The sequence below is a fragment of the Macrobrachium rosenbergii genome, chromosome 25, assembly GCF_040412425.1.
Source record: "Macrobrachium rosenbergii isolate ZJJX-2024 chromosome 25, ASM4041242v1, whole genome shotgun sequence".
NCBI lineage: Eukaryota > Metazoa > Arthropoda > Malacostraca > Decapoda > Palaemonidae > Macrobrachium > Macrobrachium rosenbergii.
Window position 1 is genome coordinate 25,484,410 of NC_089765.1, and position 26,106 is coordinate 25,510,515.

Sequence of the window (26,106 nt, forward strand, 5' to 3'; positions counted from 1 at the left end):
CCTTTTCCTCCGCTGTCAAAATTTTCATTTTTTATTTTGCTCCATTTTCCCCACTAATCATTCCCTGTCCATCTTTGACGAGGCCTGTTTATCGCTTCCTTCAACGTTCAGCCACGGTTATTTCAAGCTTCAATCGGGCCTGGGCTACGTAAACCAATTGGGGTGACGGTCATACTGGCCCACATAATAAAATAAAGTACTCCTTCAATCTCAGATCGTCTTTTTGTAGGTAATGCTTTCCTGAGAAAGCTTACAAAGAAATCGCCTCTTACTAAATCCCTTTGGAAGAAGGATTAAACTTGCCCTTTTTAAAGTACTTTTGTATTTCAAATCTAGTCTGCAAATGTATAAAGAAAAGCCATCAATTAGCAGACCGATATAGTGTCCGGTGATCTTGAGAAGAGGTTGCCACACAGGTGCTATGAAATCACCTCTGAAAGAAGGTTCGTTACCTGAAGACCGGGACACTTGCCCTCACCCAAAAAAGTGACAAAGGCAGTTCAAGGCATACGGTACAGCCTAACCTAGACTGACCTAAAGTGTAACATCCTACCTATGCCCGCATTGACACATGATGAATATTAATAATAGGGTTTGGAATGGACTGGTTCAAAGTAACTGGGTTTGTAGATAGCCAGGTTCCGGGTGAAGTGATTTTGGAGTAGCCCGATTTGAAATAACCAGGGTCGTAAGGTAGTCAGTTTTATAAGGAGCCGGGTTTGGAACGACCGGCTTCATGGGTAATCATTTTAGAAGATGGCCAAGTTTGGAGGCGCCTAGCCCGCAGGTTTGGAGTACCCCATTCTGTAGGGAGTTAAGCTCAATATTACCAGGTTTGCAGGGAGCCGGATTTGTAAATAGTCGTTTGACTGGACAACAAAGTGGAAATGTATCTCACAGGCAATCAGAATGATGGCCAATACAGAGCCACCATAGACGTAACTAAACTACGAACAAATATACCCAAGTTTTGCACTCTAGTTTATGAAGTACTCGTACTGAGTTAACGGATTAATACTTGTAAAGGAAACAAAATATAACTCCCTGTTTATGCTCTCAAATCTGAAAGACTTTTGGAAACTGCAGGGATGATCATTTTGGTGTAAACACTTTTTTGTAATCAAATCTTCCTTTTCATAAGAGAAAGACTTAATCTAATCCATTCTTAATACAAATAATTATTAAGAGAAAATCAAACGTTAAATAAACAAATTTTATACACTAGAAATGATGGAAGGAAAAAAATAACAAAAAATATAAGAGGGCTACAAGTCATGTGTAAATCTTGGAAGAGTTGGCGGAATAAAGTTTCAACCCCATAAAAGATTATAAAAGTTGTGTTACCAAATAAACGCTTGGGCTGCCCGTCAGCGACCCTATCACTGGAAACATTCTCCGCTCGTATGAAGCAATTTTTGAAGTTTATATTTTCATTTCGGCCCTTGTCAATACGGTGGGGAATAAACCCTTTACTGTCAACGCGGTATTAAAATTTTGATGCTCTTTTGACACTGGATGCGGAAAACCCATTTGCTGTATTGATCACATGTATATGTTTTTTCCGGAGAAAATTCGTTCATTTTGTAAATACGTTTTTTCTTGGGTACACAACAAAAATAACAACAGTAATAATCATTGTGAATAACAGTGATAACGATGAGATGGGTAGGTTAATGAAAGGACAATATTCCAAAGTGATAAAAATTAAATCTAGCATGTCACATGCTTCAGATCTTTCCTTCAATTACAGTTCAATGTTCGCCTCGATTACAGGTGTTCTTATCAAATGTTCCTCACTGTTCTTCCTACAGGCTGCTCTACCTCTACGGTAACAATCTGTACTTGTATAAGGTAGGCTATTTTCCACATATATTTTTTATTGCATTCTCTGGATTAACAACAGGTGTTTTCGTCTTAAGGGATTTTTCGTTCGTTTTACCTATTCGCACTAATACTGATAAGGATCCAGAAGGGATCTAGCTTTAGGAAGGCTTTCGGAGACCATAAGAAACAAGAAAAAGAAGGCTTTGGGTGGTCAGAGAAAGGGGAGTCTGTATGTGGCCAAAGAAAATAGAAAGACTTTGGATGGCCATAGAAAATGTGTGCCTTTAATGATCACAGGAAATAAGTTTCTTTAAAAAAAAGGGAAAAGCCTAAGGAAGCCATAGAAAGGAAATGCCTTACACGACCATTGATTAAAACAAGGTGGTTGAACAAATAAAAGGCCTTAAAGTACCACGAAAAATGAATGCATTAATTGGCCACAAAAACAAACGTATTAGGGGCCTACAGAAAAGAAAGGCCTTAAATGGTTAGAGAATTTAAAATTACATAGAAGGTGGGCATCAAAAGAGCGTAGTTCTGTCTTATTCTCTCCTCTTTTACTCTATTTCATTCCCTCTTTCAACATCTCTTTCCTCTACTAGTATCCCCCCGTCCCCCACTTACACAGACTGGATAGAGGCTCCATTCCAACACCACTCCATGAAAGCAAAATCTCAGTCTCCTGAAAGACGCAGAATAGCCTTTATTGGGCCATACAGCTAATCCACCTTGGCAACGGGCTCTAGCCTATCCCATTTATGAGGTAAATCTTTTAAACTACGTCGACCCACGTCTTTCTGGGCCACGTAGCGCGAGTCAGCCGGGTTTCCTTCTTCCCAAACAACAAAACCTGTGAATTTCCTTCCTACAAAATCCTATTTTGATTGTCCTATTATCTTTCACCATAAAGGAGGCACAGTTGATCTTCTAATAATGTGAAGTCTTAGTGAGGACAGCCCATTATTTTCCCTGAACTGTTTATGGATATTTGGGCTTCCCACGACCTTTCGGGCTTCTTAGAGAATAAAAAGCGTACGTGGGAATATTTTTAAACATTTGTGATAGTGCCATCATAACCATCACAGTATCCTCTTTGTTTAATTATCATCATTACTATTGTTAGTATTAATAGTTTTTTTATTGTAGATGAAGCAAAAGCTAGAAACCAAAGTAGTTAAAAAGAAAGGATAAGAATGATTTGAGATAACTTGTTCATTTAAAAATACTGAATAATTCAGAAGTGTTGGAAATGTGGAGGAAAAAAAGTACCAAGAAAGAGCTGGAAAAACCGAGTGAAAAGAGTACTGGAAAGCAAAGACTTTAATATCCAGGAGGTGCAGGTGCGTGCTAGATAAAGGTGAGTGGCGGACTGTGTGTACTAGGATGGCGGGTTGGAGGGCGCTGAGTGACGAACCTTTGTGGATTTGCATGATGAGGCTAATGTTGTGGAAGTTTTCTGCTCATGGAGCTCATCCCCGATCCGTCGTTAAAGTATAAAATTGGCAGCAACCACTGCGTTAGTTTCTCTAAGAAGTTCTCTTGCTCTTAGAGGATACTACATATATATATATATATATATATATATATATATATATATATATATATATATTATATATATATATATATATATATATATATTATATGTGTATCTATATGTATATATATGTATATACATTTATACACACACACTCACACACACACACACACATATATATATATATATATATATATATATATATATATATATATATATATATATATATATATATATATATAAATTATATGTGTGTGTGTTTGGATGTGAATGTGTGAGCGCGCGTTTGCTTGGGTACGCTATATAATGTAGAATCATTTGCTGCATTAAAATATTGATAGTCATTCACGCGACCATTAAAAATACAATAGCATTCAAATATATCCCCCATGTCGTACGTATAGCGGACGCTTTAAAACCAGAAACAATTACGGCATTCTTATGTCTAAAGTTACAAAAGACGCATTTTACAATTGACCTGATCCTTTCTATCTTTATAGCCATTAGCGCAAATAAAACTGGATACATACATACATACATAATCAAAACATTCGGGATCGACATTCATCTGCACTTATTTATAAAAATAGAAGTGAATTCACACATACATAAATCAGTTCTATACGTTTTTCTGTATTTATCATCATTTATAAGTGAAAAATCATACATATATAAATACTAACTTAAAATTTCATGTTTACATTTAAGTAGTGAGATTTAGATAATTAGCATGGAAAAATATAATCATACACAAATACTTGATAATCAGTTCTATACAGCAATACTTAAAATCAAGCAATTAAAATCGGATGGGTGCTTGTATAATCCACATTTAAATATCTCGTCTATAAAGTTTTGGATTTCACCTGTAAAAAGACTGCATCTAATTATTATAGGAAAAATCAGAAACAGCGTACTTAGCGAAGCGTATCGCTCATAACGATGTATTTGTAATTAAGCTGTAATCTCATACGCATTCCGAAGGATACCTTTTATGAATTTTTGTAATTTCGTTTTGAATAAAGCGTCGTTTAAATATGATAATATGTATTCATCTTGGTAGCGTCATAGGCTAAGCTCTAAGGTCAGTTCTCTAACCAGCATAAGTTAGTATCAATTTTGGGAAAGAGAATATATTCTTTTCCTTTGGGATTTCAAGTCATTCGGTGGAAAGCGTATCTAAAAATATCTGGAAACAGAGAAACCATTACGTATTTATAATAACTGTTGACAAGATTTTAAGAATTCAAGAATAAAAAACCAAAGCCCTCCTGATTCACTCCAAGAGAGAAATTCTTCCCTCATGCTTCCAAGCTTTGGAATTTCAACCCTGCTTCTTTTTTCCTAGCTCTTAACTACACGAATTATCTATAAGTCTGAGAAAAATCAATTACTGTAGATTCTCGCCAAGTCTTCCAAACGTAAAATGTGGTTATCGCTTCAAAGTCTTATGGACGCCTGTCAAAACAGTCATTGTAATAAAATAACTACGCGTCACTGATTGACTTATGTAAGGTTACTGGCATCCTGACATCGCTGTTCACTGATGTCAGTCTCATTATTCATCAACACGACTGGATCTTTTATAGATCGTAAATTTAGGATACCTGAATGAAATAAATAATAAGGATAATAGAAAAGTACAGAATAAAATGGTGTGAAATGAAGTTAGTATCAGAGAAGAGAAATTAAAGATGGAGGAAAAATGGTAAGATACTGAGGGGAAGAACACGAAATTAAAGGGAAAACTGAATGACAATACAGATGTCTAATAAAATATTTGGGTGAGAATGTAAGGCATATACGATGGGGGAATGGCGCTAAAAGAAAGAAAGAAAGAAAAAAAAAGAGATCTTACGATAGAAAATGCAATCCAAAATATGATTCAGAATACCTTGTAAAGATACAAAGAAGGGTGCTGACTGATGCAAGGCCTTAAAAACGATGAAGTAGTTCTAAGAGCAATTACCTAAATCAGTTTCACAGATGCAAGAAAGAATGTAAAATGAGCCTCAATGATGTTTATTCTTCGTGGTCCTTCCTAGAGCAAATAATCTTAAACAACGCGAGACTAAATAGTCTTCGAATAGTCAGCGCACATGCAAAAATGGATTACAAGAATTCTGATCATGAAACTCTAATCAAAACAAAGCGAAATAATAAAAGAATTGATTGATGACGCTTATATAAAATAACTGAAAGGATGACAACTCAACAAAGGAAGAGCACTCACGAGACTGTACAGACGACAATGGCACAGGGTACAGACATGGTATTAATCTCAATTCAAAAAGGGAGGACGCAAGTGAAATGGATTTCCGAATAACAGCCAAGCAATATACCCTTGTCTAACGTTCTTAGACAAGGGTATATTGCATCTCAATATGATTTCAATATCTTTACGGACAGAGCGAAGCAACCCGAAAAGAAAACAGCAATAAAACAAAACCAATATCTAAGATATGCCTTATATATGAAATAAACCATCTTTCAAGAAAATTCAACGAGAACAGAAAAATCCAACATGACCAGAGATAAACAATCGATTTTCTTTCAAAAATAGATACTAGACAAATGATTAATCTTCCTTGACGACTCGGAAAAATATGAGATAAACTATAAATCTTCCTTTGAAAATAAAAAAATCTAAGACAATCCAACGCATATATAGACTGTAATCAGTCTTTGCGTGGCAATCGGAAATATATCCTACATACACAATTAATGTCTCATTCTACCCTTCGTGTATATATATATATATATATATATATATATATATATATATATATATATATATATATATATATATATATATATATATATATATATACTATATATATATATATATATACTCATAGTAGGATATATGGATAGGAAGAACAGTCAGCTCATCATTGGCATATTTATCAATAGCTGCGCTTCGGGATCACCCAAATAAATATGTCAATGATGAACTGACTGTTCTTCCCATCCATGCATCCTACTATGAGATTGTTTGGCTTAGCCTCCCTGGAAATAAGAATATATACATACTTATTTACACACACACACACACACACACACACACACACACACACATATATATATATATATATATATATATATATATATATATATATATATATATATATATATATATATATACAGAGAGAGAGAGAGAATCAATACTCCTTAAGGAATAAAAATAATGTGCCAAAACTCAACAAGCAATCTTCTTTACTGAAATTCAAGGAAATATCCATGACAACCAATCGATCTTCCTTCCTGAAAACAGATTACATATCCGAGGAAACAAACAACCTGCCCCGTTAGAAACCGAAAACACACACACACACACACACACACACACACACACACACACACACACATACATATATATATATATATCTTCCTTTTGAAAATCAAATATATATATATATATATACATAAATGACATAAAATCCAAAAGTAAATTAAATTAATCTGCCCAAACGTCACAAAACTAAGAAATAAATCTTCCCCTCTACAAATCGAAAACGAACCACAGGAACAAAAACCATACGCGTCAAATTCAGGTACTCACCCTATCCTCTGTTGCTCGTTCATGTCCAGCTGCTCGGCCCTCTTGATGACCTCCAGGATGATCTTGGTCTCGGCCTCGGAGAGGGAATCCTGTCTCTGCACCGGAGCCGGCTGACTGGTGGACCAGCCCATCTTCAATCTGCATGGAAGAGGAAAAGGGAAAACATGCGATTAGCATATATATGAGATGGATGACATGAGAATGTACGAGCTCTTTAGGTATCGTGTCACATAAAAGGAAATAAGGGCGGAACAAAAAACGATTTGGTAGTGTTTCCTTCGAGAGAGAGAGAGAGAGAGAGAGAGAGAGAGAGAGAGAGAGAGAGAGAGAGAGAGAGAACAAAGGCGATTGTTGACATCTTAACCTAGGCCTATACAGGAAATCAATTCTTAACGCTTGCCAGCAAAGGAACCAACATAAAAATAGAGGACAAAAAGGATCTCAAAGTTGGGAAAGGAGCAGGAAATTACAAGAAAAGAAAGTTTAGTTAATATCTGAATGTCTCTTGATGTCTTTTTTCAATGTACAGAATTGGATAATTGCAGAAATTTGATAACTATATACATATATATACAGTATATATACATTATATGTATGTTTGTAATATATACATATATCTATCTATCTATATATATATTTGATATAAATGTTTGTAATATATACATATATCTATCTATCTATATATATTTGTGTGTGTTTGTGTTTCAACATTCAACTACTTCCTTAACAGAGGGCTGACCTCGAATAACAACCCAGCGTTCGCTGCTATTCCACAATTTAATTGTTGAATCACAGATGAGCCTCTTTATATAACACAATAAAAGATTCATCAACAGCATGGTGGATTCTCCTACACAGACTGAACTATTCACTTTCCATTTGGTACGCACTCTTGCGCTTCCTGGATAATGCTGACCTTCCCTTCCAATACCTTTTTCAAGACATTTTCTTGATTTTATTTCCTCAAATTTGTAATCATATCACCCAGCACAACCAACCTTCCATATTCTCCAAACTCAACCTGCACAATCATACTCTCCCAGAAACATTAATTTTCACTCTTTTCCATTTTCAGATCAAGAACAACCACCACTGCAAAATTTGCTCTAGCTACACATAGTTTCACCACAACAGTTCTTGAACCAACATATTTTTTATCCACTCCTGGGTGTCAATGACACTAGTTCTATCCCTTCTCCATCTACGCACTTTCAAGCAGTCCTTCTCATTCCTGCGCACGATGCCCTTTAACGTTTGTCTTATAAATACAAAAATATATCGATTTCCTTCCTTACAGAAATCATTTACCATTCATTTTTTCTCTTCTGCACCACTTGTATTCACATTAACAAATCTAGGCTTTGGTATTCTATTTTTTCTCTGGGATTTTGCAACATCCATAAAGATAATGTCTTGTAAACCCATATAATAGGGTCCTTCTGCCTTGAGGTACATTATATATATATATATATATATATATATATATATATATATATATATATATATATATATATATATATATATATATATATATATATATATATATATATATATATATATATATATATATATATATATATATATATATATATATATATATATATATATATATATATATATATATATATATATATATATATACTGTACACAATGTCCTAAATCACTGTTACTTCCCTAGAAGTAATGTTTTCAGGTTGCACCGCATACTACTATGGCGAAAGCAGTATTTAGTTAAAGACTGACCTGACCTATGGAGTTTCCGTTGGCCTCAAGAAAGACAGGTTTATCTGGCATTTTTTGGGCATCCCCTCCTAGAGGGGTTCACGCCCCCAACTAGGCGTTCCTTTGTTTTTGGATTACGGCGCATTAAAATCCCAAGCTAACATTACACAACGAAAATGTCTAAACATATTATGATAAGTTTATTTATTAGCTTCTAAAGTTCACGTTTTCCTTTAAGTCGTTATTCATTTTACATTATTAAGTATCAATAACAAATAAAGAAATACGTTACTGGTATATGTGGGCTGCTCATAACATTTAAATTAAATTTACAGTAAATCTTGTATTCTATTGTGTTTTAAAGCCCATTTGTAATAAATCTCAACTACATGATATTAAATGTCAAAGTTTGCAGCTTTTCAATTCCAGTTCTCTACCCCCCAAAACAGTTTAGTTTTATTTATGCACTCTGAGGATTAATATTTAATTATACAATTATTAATAATTATTAAATAATCCTCACAATTAAATATTAATAATGAGACCTAAATACACGTATAACGTGAACATTAAATCATTTTTGTTTGTGAAATGACTTCACAAAATTAATATTTTCTCGGGCATAAAGAACTCCTAAAGCGTGAAACGTTATTAACACGAGCTTTCAAAAATATGAAGCTCGCATAGCATCTCATTTTATTAATTCCTAAGTATGAGAACGAAGAACTATTAATATATATATATATATATATATATATATATATATATATATATATATATATTATATAAATATATACACATTATATATTATATTATATATATACATACACACACACACACACATATATATATATATATATATATATATATATATATATATATATATATATATATATATATATATATATATATATATATATATATATATATATATATATATATATATATATATATATATATATATATATATATATAGAGAGAGAGAGAGAGAGAGAGAGAGAGAGAGAGAGAGAGAGAGAGAGAGCCTCCGTAGGTAAGTGGTTTAAACTTTATCTCACAAACGAGAGAACAGAGTTCAATCCCACGAAGGGGAAACGTCTCCGGCCCGATTCCCGAAAAGCCCACTGGCCTCTCTTGGCGTAATCTGTGCATTAGGTACCCTGAGTTTACTCGACTCTGGTTGGTAGCAGCTAGAATGGGATAAGGGCGTGGGACTAGCAACATCACCCAAGCTATCCAGCTTCTTTAACTTTGGCTTCTTCAATTTTTAACCCTTCACTTGAGACACATTCCTCAGGCAAGCAACTTTTATATGAGTCTTGTCCAACAGCTTTGTAATAAAAGCTGCAATCACACATAATAGAAAAAGCCCTTAAATGTTCATACGACATCATAACGCTGCCCATTCTCGAGGAAGAAGCGTGTCATAAGGGTGTCGTAAATAACTTAAACTTGTCATGCCTGGGCCATAAAAACCCATAAGAGGGAATCAACCTACGTCTACCTGGGCTAGTTTAGTTATGTTTCGTGTCTTGCTGGCATTCTTTCATAGACGTCAACCTTTCTGCATCGTTTCTTCTGAGAGTTATCACATCGCAGAAATAATTCGGTTAGCTTCAGTTAGCCTTTCTTTATAGCCTGTCATTAGGAGTCGTTATTCGCCACTGTTCTTAATCTGTTCATTTACTTAGTTAACTCATTATACCAGTTTGTATCTACACTTTTATTAAAAGAATATCTGCAAATGATATATAATAACAATAAGAATAGTGTCATTTTTATGATTCTTCAAACTCAAAATCCTGCAGTACTTTTGCCTTGTGCCTCTTCATTGTTTTTGTTCATTTATTATTAGGCTCTTCTTAGCTGTGAGGGAAGGTCTATTTTCTCATTTTCCTATAAAATTTCAATACGTTACCGGTGTTTATGAACTGTTGGTGTCTTAGCTAAGTATCAGTGGAAAGTCCGTTAATCTAATTTTTTTGTGGGACTGGGCATGTTCTGGGTAACTATATCTTGCACCTTGCATCTTTTTGAAGGTGGGCCTATCGTTCTTTTGGGTTTAAGCATCAAAAGTTTTTATATTATTTTCTTACTTCTAACTGGTCTGCGCTGTATAAGGCACGGGGTTATTCGTCCCATCGACCTTTGTATTTAAAAAGATACGAATAAAGAATTATAATTTACTTCCTCTATTTAGGGTCATAGATGATATGTCAACATAATATTGAAGATAAAATTGACACCATTTTTCTTGTCTAAATATATCTTGAATATTTACCGAGTAGAAAGATTAACAACAGCAACATCACTAATACCACCAACAACAACAATAATAATGACGATCGTTATTATTCCCGCATACCCGCGCGAGGTTAATTGTACTTAGGCAAACAGGAAACGGTCTAATGCAGCACCCGTATTGTTAAACCCCTTCCATATTTATTTTTTCACACCAAGGCCGTGACACTATTCGGTGACTTTCTTTTCCCCCTATTAAAGATAATTTCCTTGTTTCCATTCTTTCATTTTCACTTTGGATGCGGCAAGTCTATCCCCTTCCTCAGGCTTATGAAACCATCGGGCCTGGGCAAGATAAGAGGTTACTCGACCCACTGCTGAGTGAGACGTCTAACTGTACCCTTACCTTTATTTTCATTTGTATCTTGGGGGACATTCCTGTACACAGGTCGAGGAGCGCTTCATTAAGGAATTTTCTAAGACGGTGAATGCATTTACCGGTTTCTCATTCTATTCATTTCCCTCACTGTCATATTGACGTACAACGCTCTCTCTCTCTCTCTGTTTCTCTCTCTCGTACCTAATCAGCATTCTGCTCTCTCTCTCTCTTATTTCCAGCACTCTCCTCAATGTTTCTTTATCGCTTTCTTGTATATTCTTAGCATTGTCCTTTGTCTGTCTGTCTGTCTCTCATATATTCTAAGCAATTTCCTTTCTTCTTCCTCTTGTCTACTTAGCATTCTCAACATTTTTTTTCTCTCTCTCTTAGTGTTTTGTCACTGACTGTTAGGCTCAGTTTACAGGAAGCTCTACTGAAGGCACTACTCCTCTCTTTAAACTCATCTTAGGTTGCTTTTCATACCGGCCTCTATTTCTATTGTAGATGACGGCGTTACACCTGCCATTTTTCCTTTCTGTACCCTTTTACCTTCTTTTATTCAATTACCCCTTTCAAATACCTTCTTGCAGACCCATTCACAAAAGGAAAGGTCACAAAATGACCTTTCCTTCCGATACGTTTCTAAAAACTAGTTATCAATTGAGCTTGGTCTTGCAAGACGCTATCAGTGCAGTTCTGGATAGCATTTCAGAAAGGGATAGATGGAAAATCCTTTGCTTCAATGACTTCAATATCAGTATCTTTTTTTCACTTTGGCTGTTCCCCTTATTGATCCAGCAGAGCATAAGGATTTGGAAACTGAAGCACTCCCTACTAACAGCGTTTTGGGTTTAGAAGGGGTCACTTTTCAACCATGTACAGAGTATCGATCTCAAATCTTGAGAAGCTCTTTATAGACTGTTTAGTCTTCTTGAAAAAGATGAATAAAGGGTTCACCGTCTCTCCTTCTAAATCGGATACAATTAAAATATATCGTAATGCCATCCCTTCTGTGGGCATTGCTCTCAAGAGTCTCTCCACAGTTTGCTGACTCCAGTCTCGTCCTTATTATACATGCTATTAACAGCGCCATAGATACCACCAGGAAGTCATTAATTTGATTTTCAACAGGTGTGATCAATTCTTCATACCAATTACTCCCAGTATGTTGAATTTTGTGTCTCCCAACTTTTATTTTATTTTTTTTATTCAATTTAGAGAAGCTTGTCATTCTACAGAAGAGATGATTCAATACACATTTTACTGTAAGACAACTTTTGGGCAACTCTATCTATCTTAATATACTTATCATGAGAAATGGAAAACTCTCTCTCTCTCTCTCTCTCTCTCTCTCTCTCTCTCTCTCTCTCTCTCTCTCTCTCTCTCTCTCTCTCTCTCTCTCGGGCTAAAGGCCATATGTCAACGACGAGACGGGACTGCGAAATAAGAAGGCAATAACAACTTGTCCTGCCCATAAACTATGCGGGAAATGGCTCGTAATCTTATGTAAACATTAAGAGAGACCTACTAGTAAAAAAGTAATTTGAAGGCAATATTGTGAAATCCTTTTAGTCTGTAATTATTACACACGGTTCTAGAAATAATCATTGAACGAAGTTCGTTGTAATGAAAGAAATTCAAGATGTAAACAAAGACCAAAATATCTTAAAATATACTTAGGTAGAATAACCTTTCAAAAACGCTTAATTTTCATATGAAAACAATTCTTTGATCTGGAGACTTAAAAGAGTCTGAAGGAGATGGCATTTAAAAAGAAACGCAAAGTAACCCCATGGCTGGCCTGGATGACATCTGATAAAATCCGAAGTTCAATATAAGCCCTTGCAAGATATGTATGAGATAATATCTGTATTTTGACATATCTTCATAAAATTAGGGGTCTAACATTGATCCACTGATTACGAAACCTATTGTTTGTAGCTCTAGTACACCATTTACCAATTTAACTTGACAGAAACAATCAGTGATGAACGATATTATCATTCCTAGTCTCTGAGACCCTGTGACAAACAATCTATCACCCCTCCCTCAAACTTGTTCTCAATACTGCACCAAGCATATATCCATTTCGAAATTTGCGCATCTTGCCATTCATTTACTGAATCAGCAACTAACGAGCAGTCAGCCTCTAAAATTAATGAGAAACACACTTCCCAAGGAACTGAAGGGATAAAACAAGAGGACCGTACTATAATTTCTTCACGATGCAAAATTCTTTTGTTTTACTAAAACCAAAGGCATCAAAGCTCCAAAGAACGAACAATGCGCAGGACATCAAATAGAGGGTGGCAAAGATATTGATGTTCAAGAAAAAATTAGAAACTACATGATATACCTCGGTGTTTTTTTGCATGAGCTTTGCTTTTAAACTGATCAGTTCGTTTCCTTGTTTAGTTTTGGAGGTCCTCCCACCGTTTTACGGGTAGGACCCTTTATATTTATCGGAATTTCAAGGTAAAATGTGTCTTTTATGTTTTAAAACGACCCGTTTTTCGTTTAAAATGGCAAGAGACCGATGTAAAACCTTACCGCATGTGATTTTCAGATTAAAATGTTTTGCCTATGTATTCTATGAAATTAAAATTACTGAAACTGCCAGGTTCCCGATTCCTGTGTAAGGATGAGTTTTTTGGAGGTAAATTAATGAAACCTGCCAAATACTTAAGCAATAACTTCACAAATGTTTTGGTGCGTTTTCGTTCCGTGTATATTATTTGAAGCACTAATTAATGAAGCCTCTCAAATTCTTTAACCTTCTATTAGATATTTCATTAGGCTATTACCTAACCTTTAGCATTATTTTTTTTATGTGTTTCGGAGTCAGTTTTTTCGTTTCAACCTCTAATGGTTTAGCACTTGATCGTGACTTATATAAATATAAACGATCTGCAACCACGTTTTGGACTCCTCTGGGCGTGCAAAAAGAAAATAACAGAACCCTTGCCGCTTTGCTTGTAGTGAGAGGCACCATATGGCAAAATAGCATATAACGCAAAACAAAAAATTATGGGATGATAAATCTTGATTTTTTGAACGTGAGTGGATGTGGTGCAGAAGAAAAGAATTGTTTGACAGCCACTTACTTGAAGAGAGAAAACCGGATGTTTTTTCGCTGAGGAAGACAAAAGTGAAAGGGCAGTTGTGGGGAAGCTGACTGGTGTCTAGTTAGGGAGAGTAAGAGGGTGGAAATGTAATAAAAATACTTAAGGTGAAAAAAATGAACAATGCAAGAATATACACAAGGGTGGAAGATGACAACCCCTGAAGAGGTAGATGAGGAGTTTGTAAAATTCCCTGATGGGGTCAGAGGGACAGGAGAGCGGTTGTGGGTATGAGAGAGTAGGGAGAGTAAGTGGAGGGTTGAACAAGTGAAGGGTTTGGTGAAGAAAAAATATTATTTTTGATGCAACTACATGACAAGACAGGAGATTTTGTGCAGACATGAAGGATGACGGGGTAAGGTAGTTGAGAAAACAGAGAGGAAAAAGAATACATGTAATGAAAAAAGAAGGGAGGAAATGAGGAAGAACTTTAAGGACACTAAGATTTTCTACAAGAAAGTAAATACAGAAAGAGAGGTGGTTGAACAAATGGATTTCAGAATAAAGAATGCAAATGGAGGGATGATGTCTAAAGTTAATGCATTCATGGGACAACGGAGTGAACATTCTGAAGATCTGCTGAGTGTGTAGAATAAAAGAGGGCCAGAACTGAATGACCCAAGAATGGGAATGGTTGGAGAAGGGTTGAAATTCCTTGTGTAAGTGATTGTTGAGAACGTCATGATGCTAATTAATACCAGAAATTGTTGGGAATACAGGTGAGATTTTTGGTATGGTGATTGTGTGACTGAATGAACAGCTAGGGTCTGTGAGGTATGTCTGAATGACTGAAATGTCACTAAGGAATAGGGGAGAGGGACAATTGTTCTGATGTATAAGGATACTGTAAGAATTGCAGAGGCCTCTCATTTTATTATATATATATATATATATATATATATATATATATAGATATATATATATATATATATATATATATATATATATATATATATATATATATATATATATATATATATATATATATATATATATACATATACCTACATATAATTTGTATGTATTTATTACACACAGTGCATGTGCGTCTGTGAGTGTATCGTGTGCGTATGAATGTGATCCTGTGATAATTACCCAATTATTAAAGTTTGAATTTAAAGATAAAACATACATGAATCTACATATAATTTGTATGTATATGATATTGTGAGTGTATCTCAGAATGTGATCCATAATTTAACGTTTGAATTTAAAGATAAAACATACATGAATCTACATATATCAGATATTCAAAAAACCTAGCTACTAAGTCATTCTCAAACTGGGCCGTGACACCCTGTGACAGAGCACCCTTGTCATGAATTTTGTCTTGGCTAGAACATACAAAGCTCATATAGGGTGCAGTGCAATTGTCATGAATTTTGTCTTGGATCTCGCCTCTCGAGATCTGAAACAAACATCAAAACAATGAAATTTGTAAAAAAACCTAAAATTCAAAAATTTACAAGTGAGTCTTCAAAATCAATTATTATCAGTGTAAAATCATAAACAACAATAGTAACAATAAATAATAAACAAGCAGCATAAAGGAAAAAAAATCGAGAACTGTAAAAACCAACACTGCAGGACACAAACACCGACACGGCAACCATCACGTCCTCATAGTTCTCCCATGTACGACAACCATCGCGTGTGTTCTCCGTGACCTGCTGCTGTCCTGGACCTGACTGGCGAAGTCTGAAGGTGATTATCATGTTTTTTTATGTTAATCTGCATTCATAACGCTATTAGGATCTCGTTTATCTAATTCACAAACAATTGGGCTGTAATGTATACAAACAAAGTGTGCTGGTTTTGGTCTGAGTATGAACAATAATTTTATTCATTTGCTAAGAAATTAATTTATGCGATAAGGTGGGATGGTGAAGAAGGGATGCCACGGTAATGATTACATTAGTTAGGGTGCTTTACTGAAAAAAGACTAAGAACTACTGAATTCTACATAATCATTTTATTTTATTCAAGTTACACTTTTTGGAAATTCCTGGAATTTAAGATTTTTATATTGAATCTGAGCCATTTTAGACTCGCAACAAATTTTACTGTTCATAAGGATTACTATATAGACTTACTGATCAAAAATTAAATCATTTCTACTTTTACTTCTGCCACCTCAGTGCGTCTTGCTCTTATTACTGGTTCTACCACAGTTTCTTAATAATAATAATAATAATAATAATAATAATAATAATAATAATAATAATAATAATAATAATAATAAATTTACATCAAAATTCTACTACTAATACTACCTCTTACATTGAAAATAACAACAGATTCTGTTTAAAATAAAAGTTTTCTCAACATCCATAAATGCTCATACATAAAATAAAGAAAGAAAGAAATTGGCGTGCTACTCACTTTGCTCTGAGGGCCAGCTGCCGATCGTTGGGGCAGACCCACCTCTCAGTCATCGGCTGGTTGCCCAAACTGGCCCTGCGTGCCATGGGAGCCCGAGAACCTCCCGTGGCACCTGCCGGAGCACTGTCGCCCGTTCCCCCACTTTCGACTTTTTTGCCCACGCCCCCTCCGGCCCCTGCTCCTGCCCCTCCCCCAACTCTGTTTAGGGGGTCCATCTTAGGGGACAGGTTCAGGCCCCTTCCATTGTGGAGTATGAGAGGTGTGATGTCGGTCTCTGTCAGTCTCCGGCCATGTCTATCCACCTTGGCGGTGTCTGGGGGCCGTCACATGAAAATTTGGGGCTCTGATGGGTTGGCCCTTCTTACTATTCGCTTTCTGTAGCTCACTTACGGAAATGAGAGTAAAAGCGAAGGTAACTTTAACAGGTCTGTCTTTTTATCAGGTATTCGCTATTAGCTTACACAACTTCGGGTATTTCGTAAAATCAAATGAATTTAGAGCTTGTTTCCCTTCAACTTTGTTTTGCGTAATTCACTTACGCAACTTTTGACGGATCGTAAAATAAATGCAGTTCTTAGAAAATTCTTTCTTGTTTAGTAGGCACTTCGTAGTAATTCGCAAGAGCAAAGCAGTTTCCAGAAAACAGCTCTATTTTTCTTTCGTAATGTCTATTCTTTTGAAAATACCGATTTATTTTCTAAAACATCCGACGAAGTAAGAGAAAAACCTACTTTTTTCGCTTTCTTGCTTCTTGATTAGTAATTTTCCAACTGAGAAAATACTGACATTAATCACAATACTTATAAAATACTCTAGTTAATCTCGATACCTGGATAATCATAGAACATTCCGAGGTATCATGAAATAATTAACCTGATGTTATTCAGTAATACCTGAATTGAAAACAATCTTTCCTGATCAAAGGCGCAACACACCTATTGAGAACTTTCTATATTTGGCTTGACACTTCAGCTAAACTGCACTGTCGGGTGAAAAGCAGTAGGGACTAAAAAATTATCGTTCATATGAAAAAATATCAGATCATTTCCAAAGGCTATTTAGCGGTGTGCTTCATCACTTCACTTTTTAAATTTCAGCACCTCATTTCCTCAATTCTGTATCACAGGTACTTTCCCCTCTCAGTTCGTTCAACGAATTTCACTCATTCTCCAGAACGCGGCGACAAGAATCCGATGTTTTCAATCCATTACCTGAAAAAGAAAGGAAATTATGTTAGAAAGAACATTCTCATCCAGGGAAAGTGAACGGAAAAGATATTATACTTCACATTCGTAACATTAAGCTTCTTGATCGCTCAAAGACTTGTTACAAAACTCGATAATTCAGAACCTCTTAACCTTTCACATTAGTGAAAGATAGAGGGGAAATGGTACTTCGCATCCGGTCTACCTCCTCCTCTGCTGAATAAAATAATCGGTATTATTATTAATATTATTCAGATGATGAGTCGTATGCATATGGAGCAAGCCCACAGGGGCCACTGACTTGGAATTCAAGCTTCCACAGAATATGGTGCTCATTCGAAAGAGATAACAGAAGGTAATGGGAAATACAAGAAAGAGTATATCAGTTATAAGAAAAACAGATAAATTAACAAATTAATAAATATATCAATAAAAATTAAATAAATTATGAAACTATCAAAATACAAGGAGAATTGTATTAAGGTAGTATGCGTATACTGAGAAAGTCTTTCAATGGCTTTGGAGACTTGTCTATTTGAGGCAATGATTTTATTCTGTCATTTACCCATGCAATGAATATTTGTCTTCTGTTTGATCTTCTGCTACTGACTCATATTTAAAATTATAGGACAAAAGGTTAATTTATGAAAAAAAAAATCTCAGTTTCTATCAGTTCCTTATCCCGGAAATGAGTACTTATCTATTGCACCGTCGGTCGATTTGAGCACTGAACATGATTTACAAAATGTTTCACAATTCTGATCATCCTTCGCATTCAGCTATTCCCAGAATTTACAATCAATCACGCAGTACTAGGCGATCAGTAAATTCCAAAAGTTTTGTGCTTTTTTTTCGAGGTTCATTACCCCAGTTTTCTGGAAGTTTTGTTTCAGCTGTGACCAAATTGTGGAATGATCTGAATCATATTGTTGAAAGACTGGGATTTCAGAAGTTCAAGCTTTGTGCAAATGTGTTTTTTTTTATTCAGTTGGTTCAAATTATTTTATTTTATAGTTATTTGGTTTTACCATACTTGTTTTTCTTTGTTATTCATGTTATTTGTTTTTCCGAACCGGACTGCTTTCCCCTGTAGGAACCTTTAGATTTGTAACATTCTGATTTACATACTAAGAGACCAACTGGGAACTAACTAGAAAAAACTGTCCAACGATAAATCAATAGATTTTGAATTCCTCTGCCACTGAAACGCCATTTCCTGTCCAGAAGGGTCCTTTCCACCCTCACCAAGGAACTCATTTCGTTCCGGCCCATGATGCATGTGTCACTCCCTCTCAGAGTGTTACTGGCTCTTCCTGAGACAGTAAAGTCCATGTCTAAAGTCGAGGTAATGACATGTGCTTGTTGGTGCTGGAATGGTTGGGTATGTTCAATCACGTCAGGACAACTTACCTTTGAAAATAGTTTTTGCCTTTCTGTTTATGTTCAGATGTTTACTATGTCCGAAGTAACATAAGCCACGCGTTTATTTAATTTTAAATTGGATATATCTGTGGATCTTCAACAAAGGGACTCAGGAGATATATAGAAATAATGTGATTACTCTGGATAAATTTGGATCCGATTTGATGATGATGGAAATGACGAAGAGAAATTCACTGAGTAAAGATTATGTATCTGAGCATCTTGTTTAAGCAGATGGAGAAATGACTCGAGTTGACAGATGTAAAATGAATGAAAATGGTCTTTCATAAAATTGGTAACGTACGATATTTCATCTAAAGTGGAAGAGCAAGAACACACTCTGTCAAAATTTTAGGATCCAAGTAAGTGAATGAATGTGTAGAGTTAACAATAAATGGAGGAGTTAAATACACCAAATAACGAAAGGAGGAGAGAAATAACGGAGTGGAAGCACACAAAATAAATAATTTTCTTAACACAGTACGGAAAGTGGAAATGGGAAACGAGAATTGATAAATAATAAAATAAAGTTTTTTTTTATTTTAGCAGTTAATTAAATGGAGGACACGAGACAGAAATCATCTCAAATAAAACATTTCTGTTTTATGTAAGCAGTTTAGCAGACAGAACACCAAAAGGCCTGATAGCAGCAGTCGTTTGAGTGAGTAGAATGAATGGACGGCCATCTAATAAATGAGCCAACCTAACTCCCAAGTTGAATCCACATCAATTCCGCCATAAGACCGTTCCCTTTGCTCACTGCTTGCTTTGTGCGTGTTACTCTGAGGGTAAATCATGAACGAAAGGTTAACAGTTTTCTTTTATAGAATTCCATACCGTTCGTTTAAAGAATTTGTAATTCTTTGTCTTACCACTTCCTTAAGTAGGTTTGTACTTAGTTGAGAAGAAATGTCCATTAACTTCCACCTTATTTTCACTTTGCTTACTTTACTAAGAATATGGCTTATTTTCTTTACTTTCACTCCGTTATTTGGTTTATTTAACTCCTGCTTATTTCTTCTACCCCTAATATTCACCCACTTACTTCGGTCCTAAAATTCTGCCATACAGTGTGACCTTGCTTTTCTCATTTAAATAAAATATTCTACATTGCCGATTATTATGGTGGACCATTTTCATTCCTTTTGCATCTGTCAACACGACTAATCTGATCCCTAAGGAACCTCTCCCCCTTCCACTTCCCCGCAAACACAGTGTCCCCCTCTCCTAGGCTAGTCATTAATTTGACTGGACCTTAGATGAAGCATGAATTCCATCACGGTTCTTTCCAACCACGGTGGGCCACAGAGAAAAAAAATATATAAACAGAACTACGCACACAAAATGTGGTGAAGGTTATAGCAAGCTATGAATACAAAACGCTCATTGTGGAGTGAAAAAAAAAAATGACATGGTAATGAATTCACATAGACCATAGAGATGGTACGGGAAAATGTAGACTAGGGAATACTTTAAGCAACACTAAAAAGATATATAAGATGAAAGCGAATGCAGGAGAGACAGGGTAGGTGATAAAGAGTGATAACGGAAATATGCAAGACCTAATACATAGCCTTAAATTCATGGAAATAAATTCGCAGAGACCATAGAGATGAACTGAGGCGATAGAAGGGAGAGTAAAAGTCAGCTCTGATGCGTGAGTACATCGGATGAAACAAATCAGTTTTGTGAGCAGCCCGAGTCCATAATAAAAGCTTAGCTCTCAGTGCCAAATAAACGGCTTTTAAAATAAAGGTAACCTCTCTGAATCAAACTCCATTTAAAGAACAGCTTGGGAAAATTCAGGCTGAATACTTAGTAATGAATACGTGGCATGACCTGAAACCAAAAGGACGTGATATTCAGGGAGAGAAGATTGGATGGGAAACGAGGAAAAAAAAAAAAAAAAAGAAAAAAAAAGGCGGGTGGACAGAGCGAATCAGAAAAAAGGAAACGGACATAAAAGGTGTCATAAAGACTGGGGAGGTTTTACATATGGGAGAAAGAAGCAAAATTAGATTTGACTTGGGATAAGAGCATTTATTCCTGAATGTCCAGGGGCCAGAGGGGAAGATGAATTATTGAGATTTGCAAAGAATGCGGGAAAAGATGAATAGGAGGATGACAAATTATAAATAAAGGCGAGAGAGAGAGAGAGAGAGAGAGAGAGAGAGAGAGAGAGAGAGAGAGAGAGAGAGAGAGAGAGGGGTAACAGGTGACGACTATACAAGTACGTTATGCATGTATGTATGAATATGTTCAATAACTAAACATTGTGTCTATAACGTATATATATGCTTAAAAAATCACAATAGATGCACGAGACTTCAGTATATATGCGAATCCCACAGGAAAATGATAGGCAGAAGTTCAGTACATACCGCTTTCATATTTATTCACGCATCGTCGGGGCACAAATGAGACACAGTTGTAAAGAAGGTTACAAGGTAAACATAGAGAACAAGAATACCAGATGGTTAATTGTTCTTTTTGTTTACCCTGTAACCTTCTTTTCAACTGTGTCTCATTTGTGTCCCGATGATGCGTGAATAAACATGAAAGCGCTTGGTACTGAACTTCTGCCTAACATTTTCTTTTGGGATTCGTGTATGTATGTATGTATATATATATATATATATATATATATATATATATATATATATATATATATATATATATATATATATATATATATATATATATATACATACACACAAACATATATATATATATATATATATATATATATATATATATATATATATATATATATATATATATATATATATATATATATATGTGCACACATACAGTATGTATAAAGTGTTTTCAATATAAAAAGTTCTTGATATTTTGCCTTTTCCATTGGAAAATTGGAACTTCTGACTAGTAATTAAAATCTCCCTAAAAAATGTTTCATAAAACAAAACAAAAAGTCTCTAAACTGGAAAAAACCAGTGATTCCAATGTACAGTACTGGATATTTTGGTTTGCACCATGTGAACGTTTTTCACTTTCAGAAAAAAATTAAAAAATCGGTGTAAAAATCACTCTTTCAAAGCATATCTACCATCAAAACAAAAATAAAACACAAAATATGAATAAAACTCTTAACTATATTAGATATACGGCTGTAAAGACATCTAAACTCCTTTCTTTCGTGACTGAAAGCCTTCGATGACACGAGCATAGTGGAGTCAGATTACATAAATAATTCACAATTCGTAAGCTAGGCAAATCAAAAACTTTATATTTGCTCTCGTTCCTTGCTCGTTCCCACTGGGATCATATGACATCTTTTATGCTTTTAGTATTGAATTACTGAAACGTGAAGTTTGGAATGGAGATGACGATAATACTGAACATTTTGTCAATGGTACATTCGGGCCACGCTTCACTTTACGAAAAATTTTGCTGAAGTTTTGCGAGATTTGAAATAATTCTTGATAACCGAATTGCTCGACTGTATACTAGGGGAGCTGCTCTCACAATTAACACGAAAACAACTGGATGTCCGTCGTCTTAAGAATGTTGAGAACCCTTCGCATTTAAATGCTGTGACGTCAACCGGTAAAGTAAAAGGATGAAAAAATCACTGAATAGTTTTCATTTACGTATTCTTAGATCACCTGAATAATTGATATGTTAAAGGATATGGCATCAAAAGGTAAATATTTCTTTTTTTTCAAAAATCTGTAGAGTTTTTAATGAATAGTCTTACATTGAGCAAATAAAAATTTTTATTTTATTCTGGAAAGGTAAATAAAGCAGCGATGTCGCTGATTCAGACTACAAGTAATATAATTATCACGGAGGTTATCATATATTTAGCAGCAAAGTGTGATTAAAATAAAAATGTTAAAAGTTCACAAGGCCACTTTTACTGTATAATGCCACCTACAATCACTGGAACAACTGAAACTTTTAATGCGAACTCACCTGGTTATCAAGCACAGAAAACTATTTTTCTAGGTAAGGCGAGAATGCAATCGTGATTGGCCGGTTATCATGACGTCATTCATTAACGCCAATTAACCAATTAGGAATCACAACGTGTCATGTCCTAAGTGGTTGATTTGATTTGAATGATCTGATTGGTTAATGTGGAAATTCCGTTTCATGTAAATATCTCCGATGTGTGACTAGTGGCGAGCTTGTTGGGGAGAAGGGGAGGGGGAGTGATGGGAAGAGTAAGCTGGGTCGGGTACTTACGAAATGGAAGCATTTATTTTTTTTCCCACAGAATTCCGTGCCGTGACCAGAATTTACAGCGCTGTGATATTTCGTCACATCTAAGAGCTGAAAATGACAGGGTAATACTACAGTAATTGGATCTAATTGTGGGAATTATCGGCAGTTCAAAGGGCGAGCGGCAGCTAACGCATCTCTAATTAGGATTTTCATAATCGAATTCCATAACTCTGCGAGAGTCGGTATTTAAGTCAAGAGGCCTTCAATACTTCTTCCCAAAGAATTGTTATTGCGTATTTACGTCTTCTCTCCTTTCATGCTGAAGGGGGAATTGGAGGATGAAATGACAGCACTATAGAATCCTTGTTTTTGCTTGAACAAATTTCTGTTGAAAAGACTTCTGATCAGTTATCGAAGAATACTGCTACTCCTACAAGTATAATCGTATACTGAAACCATGTTGTACAAGCTGCACGATATGTTTTTTTATTATGACTAAGTAATGTGTGAATTTTCACTTGCAACCTTCACTTTCCCTGGGTCACCCGGGATATGAATATTTAACTCCGTTAGAGAGAAAAAAAATGTTTACAAGTCAATCCTTTTTTGTAAATAATAATGTTAAAATATGAATCTCGAATATTTTCATATTAGTAGATTTTCGAGATATGGAAAAATAAAAAAAAAGAGAAAAAGATCGGGCCAATACATTCTCGTACATAGTCATTTTTTGCCAGAGAAGGAGAAAAAGAGCTGTCATTACAATCAGCTACTTGCCCTTCGTTTGGACTTCCTACTCCGTCTTATTTTTAACTGAAGTTGTACTTGCAGAAACATTGTATTTTTATTTTTTCTTCTGTATTCCTCATGCAATCAGCAATATATAATTTTAAGAGCCAAACATCACTACTGCACTGTTTGAGGCAAGTAAGGTTAACATTCGAAAGAATCTGTAAAAATTTTCAACGCGAATCCGTTGTTTAAAAAAGTTTAGTTTGTATTTTCTTTTTTGAAAACTTTCGTTTTCAAACTGTACATTTTACATGGGTTTACTTTCTATTTTTTAATTTGAGCTGAGAAAGTATTCAGTGAAATAAACGCGCTAAGAGCATTCACATTCTATGCCGAATTGATTCAGTAATGTTTCTGTAACTTTGCAACCTGAGATTTACATAGATTTTGTAAATGGGTCTTTTGTGAAATTTACTTCCAATGTCACTGTTTGATTAAGTACGAGATGTCTTTTGAAAAGTTCATTAATTTATTAGCTTTTACCAAAATTGCACATTATACGAATATATATAACTAAACTTAGGATGGAGAAAACGCTGATGAAAAAAAGTGTCCTAAATTGTAAGTATACTAAATTATAAGTGGGTACAGAGTGACATTATTGATTAAATGTATCAACTGATTTTAATACTGAATAATAAAAAAGAAACTAATAATTTTTCCTTTAGATTATCAAACAATTCTTTATTATTAAATATCAAAACAAACTAACGGCACATCAATAAATAATGTCACTCTGTAGTAACTTATAATTTAGTACACTTTTTTCCTCAGCGTTTTCTCCATCCCAAGTTGATAATTATATTTGTATAATGTACAAGTTTGGTAAACACTAATAACTTTTTAATAAAGACCTGAGTTGTACAATTTTTATTTAAGAATCCTTTGTGCAAGTAATCCAAAGTTTGTGTGGGGGTTTAAAGTGAACATAGAGCTTATAAAATTATGATGTTGCTCAAATAATTATCCAGAAACTTCTGGGTGTTCGACATCTTGGAAATGTTGGAAAGCTCTGCTAAAAGCTTGTTTTTCTAAGTGCTGTTACTTCACACACGCACATATATATAAAGTATATATAAATAAATTATGTATACATAATCTATTTATATATACTTTATATATATGTATAAAGTATGCATGTATGTATCTGCAACTGATTTATCCCGTGGAAAGCGGAGTCTTGACAGAAAGAGTAACACCAGTATTTGTACATGAAACATCCTTTATTTAGTTATGACTGCCGGTTTCGGAGTAACTGTCTCCATCGTCAGGTCTGACAACAAAAACACAGAAAGAAAAAATAAATATATATACACATATATGTGCATATATATACACACATATATATGTGTATATTCTGTTCTGTCTCGCTAGTTAATAATGTTTAGCGTTTGTTATAGATGAATTTATTAACTTTATGAACAATTATTTACATATCATTACTTTTAATTGTCATAATACTGTGCTATTGAATATGTCAAGACACGCCGTCATTATATAGTGTTTTATATATATACAGTATATATATATAATATATATATATATATATATATATATATATATATATATATATATTATATACATATATGTATATATATATATATATATACATATATGTATATATATAATTATATATATATATATATATATATATATATATATATATATATATATATATATATATATATATATATATATATATATATATATATATATATATATATATATAT

The 26,106-nt window shown here is 34.6% G+C and overlaps 1 protein-coding gene across 7 annotated transcripts in view; it reads right to left on the minus strand.

Annotated features, from left to right (window-relative positions):
• LOC136852496 (rabphilin-3A-like) overlaps positions 1–26,106 on the minus strand; it is a 483,103-nt gene that overhangs the window by 192,954 nt on the left and 264,043 nt on the right. For 6 of the 7 annotated variants that reach the window (XM_067127163.1, XM_067127164.1, XM_067127167.1 and 3 more), the window contains 2 exons: positions 16,767–17,977; positions 6,921–7,058 (listed from right to left, as the gene is read on the minus strand). In XM_067127163.1, the coding sequence (XP_066983264.1) occupies positions 6,921–7,058; positions 16,767–16,981 (353 nt within the window). In that variant the 5' untranslated portion in view covers positions 16,982–17,977. The remainder of the gene's footprint in view (positions 1–6,920; positions 7,059–16,766; positions 17,978–26,106) is intronic. The other variant, XM_067127168.1, reaches the window with a different exon arrangement.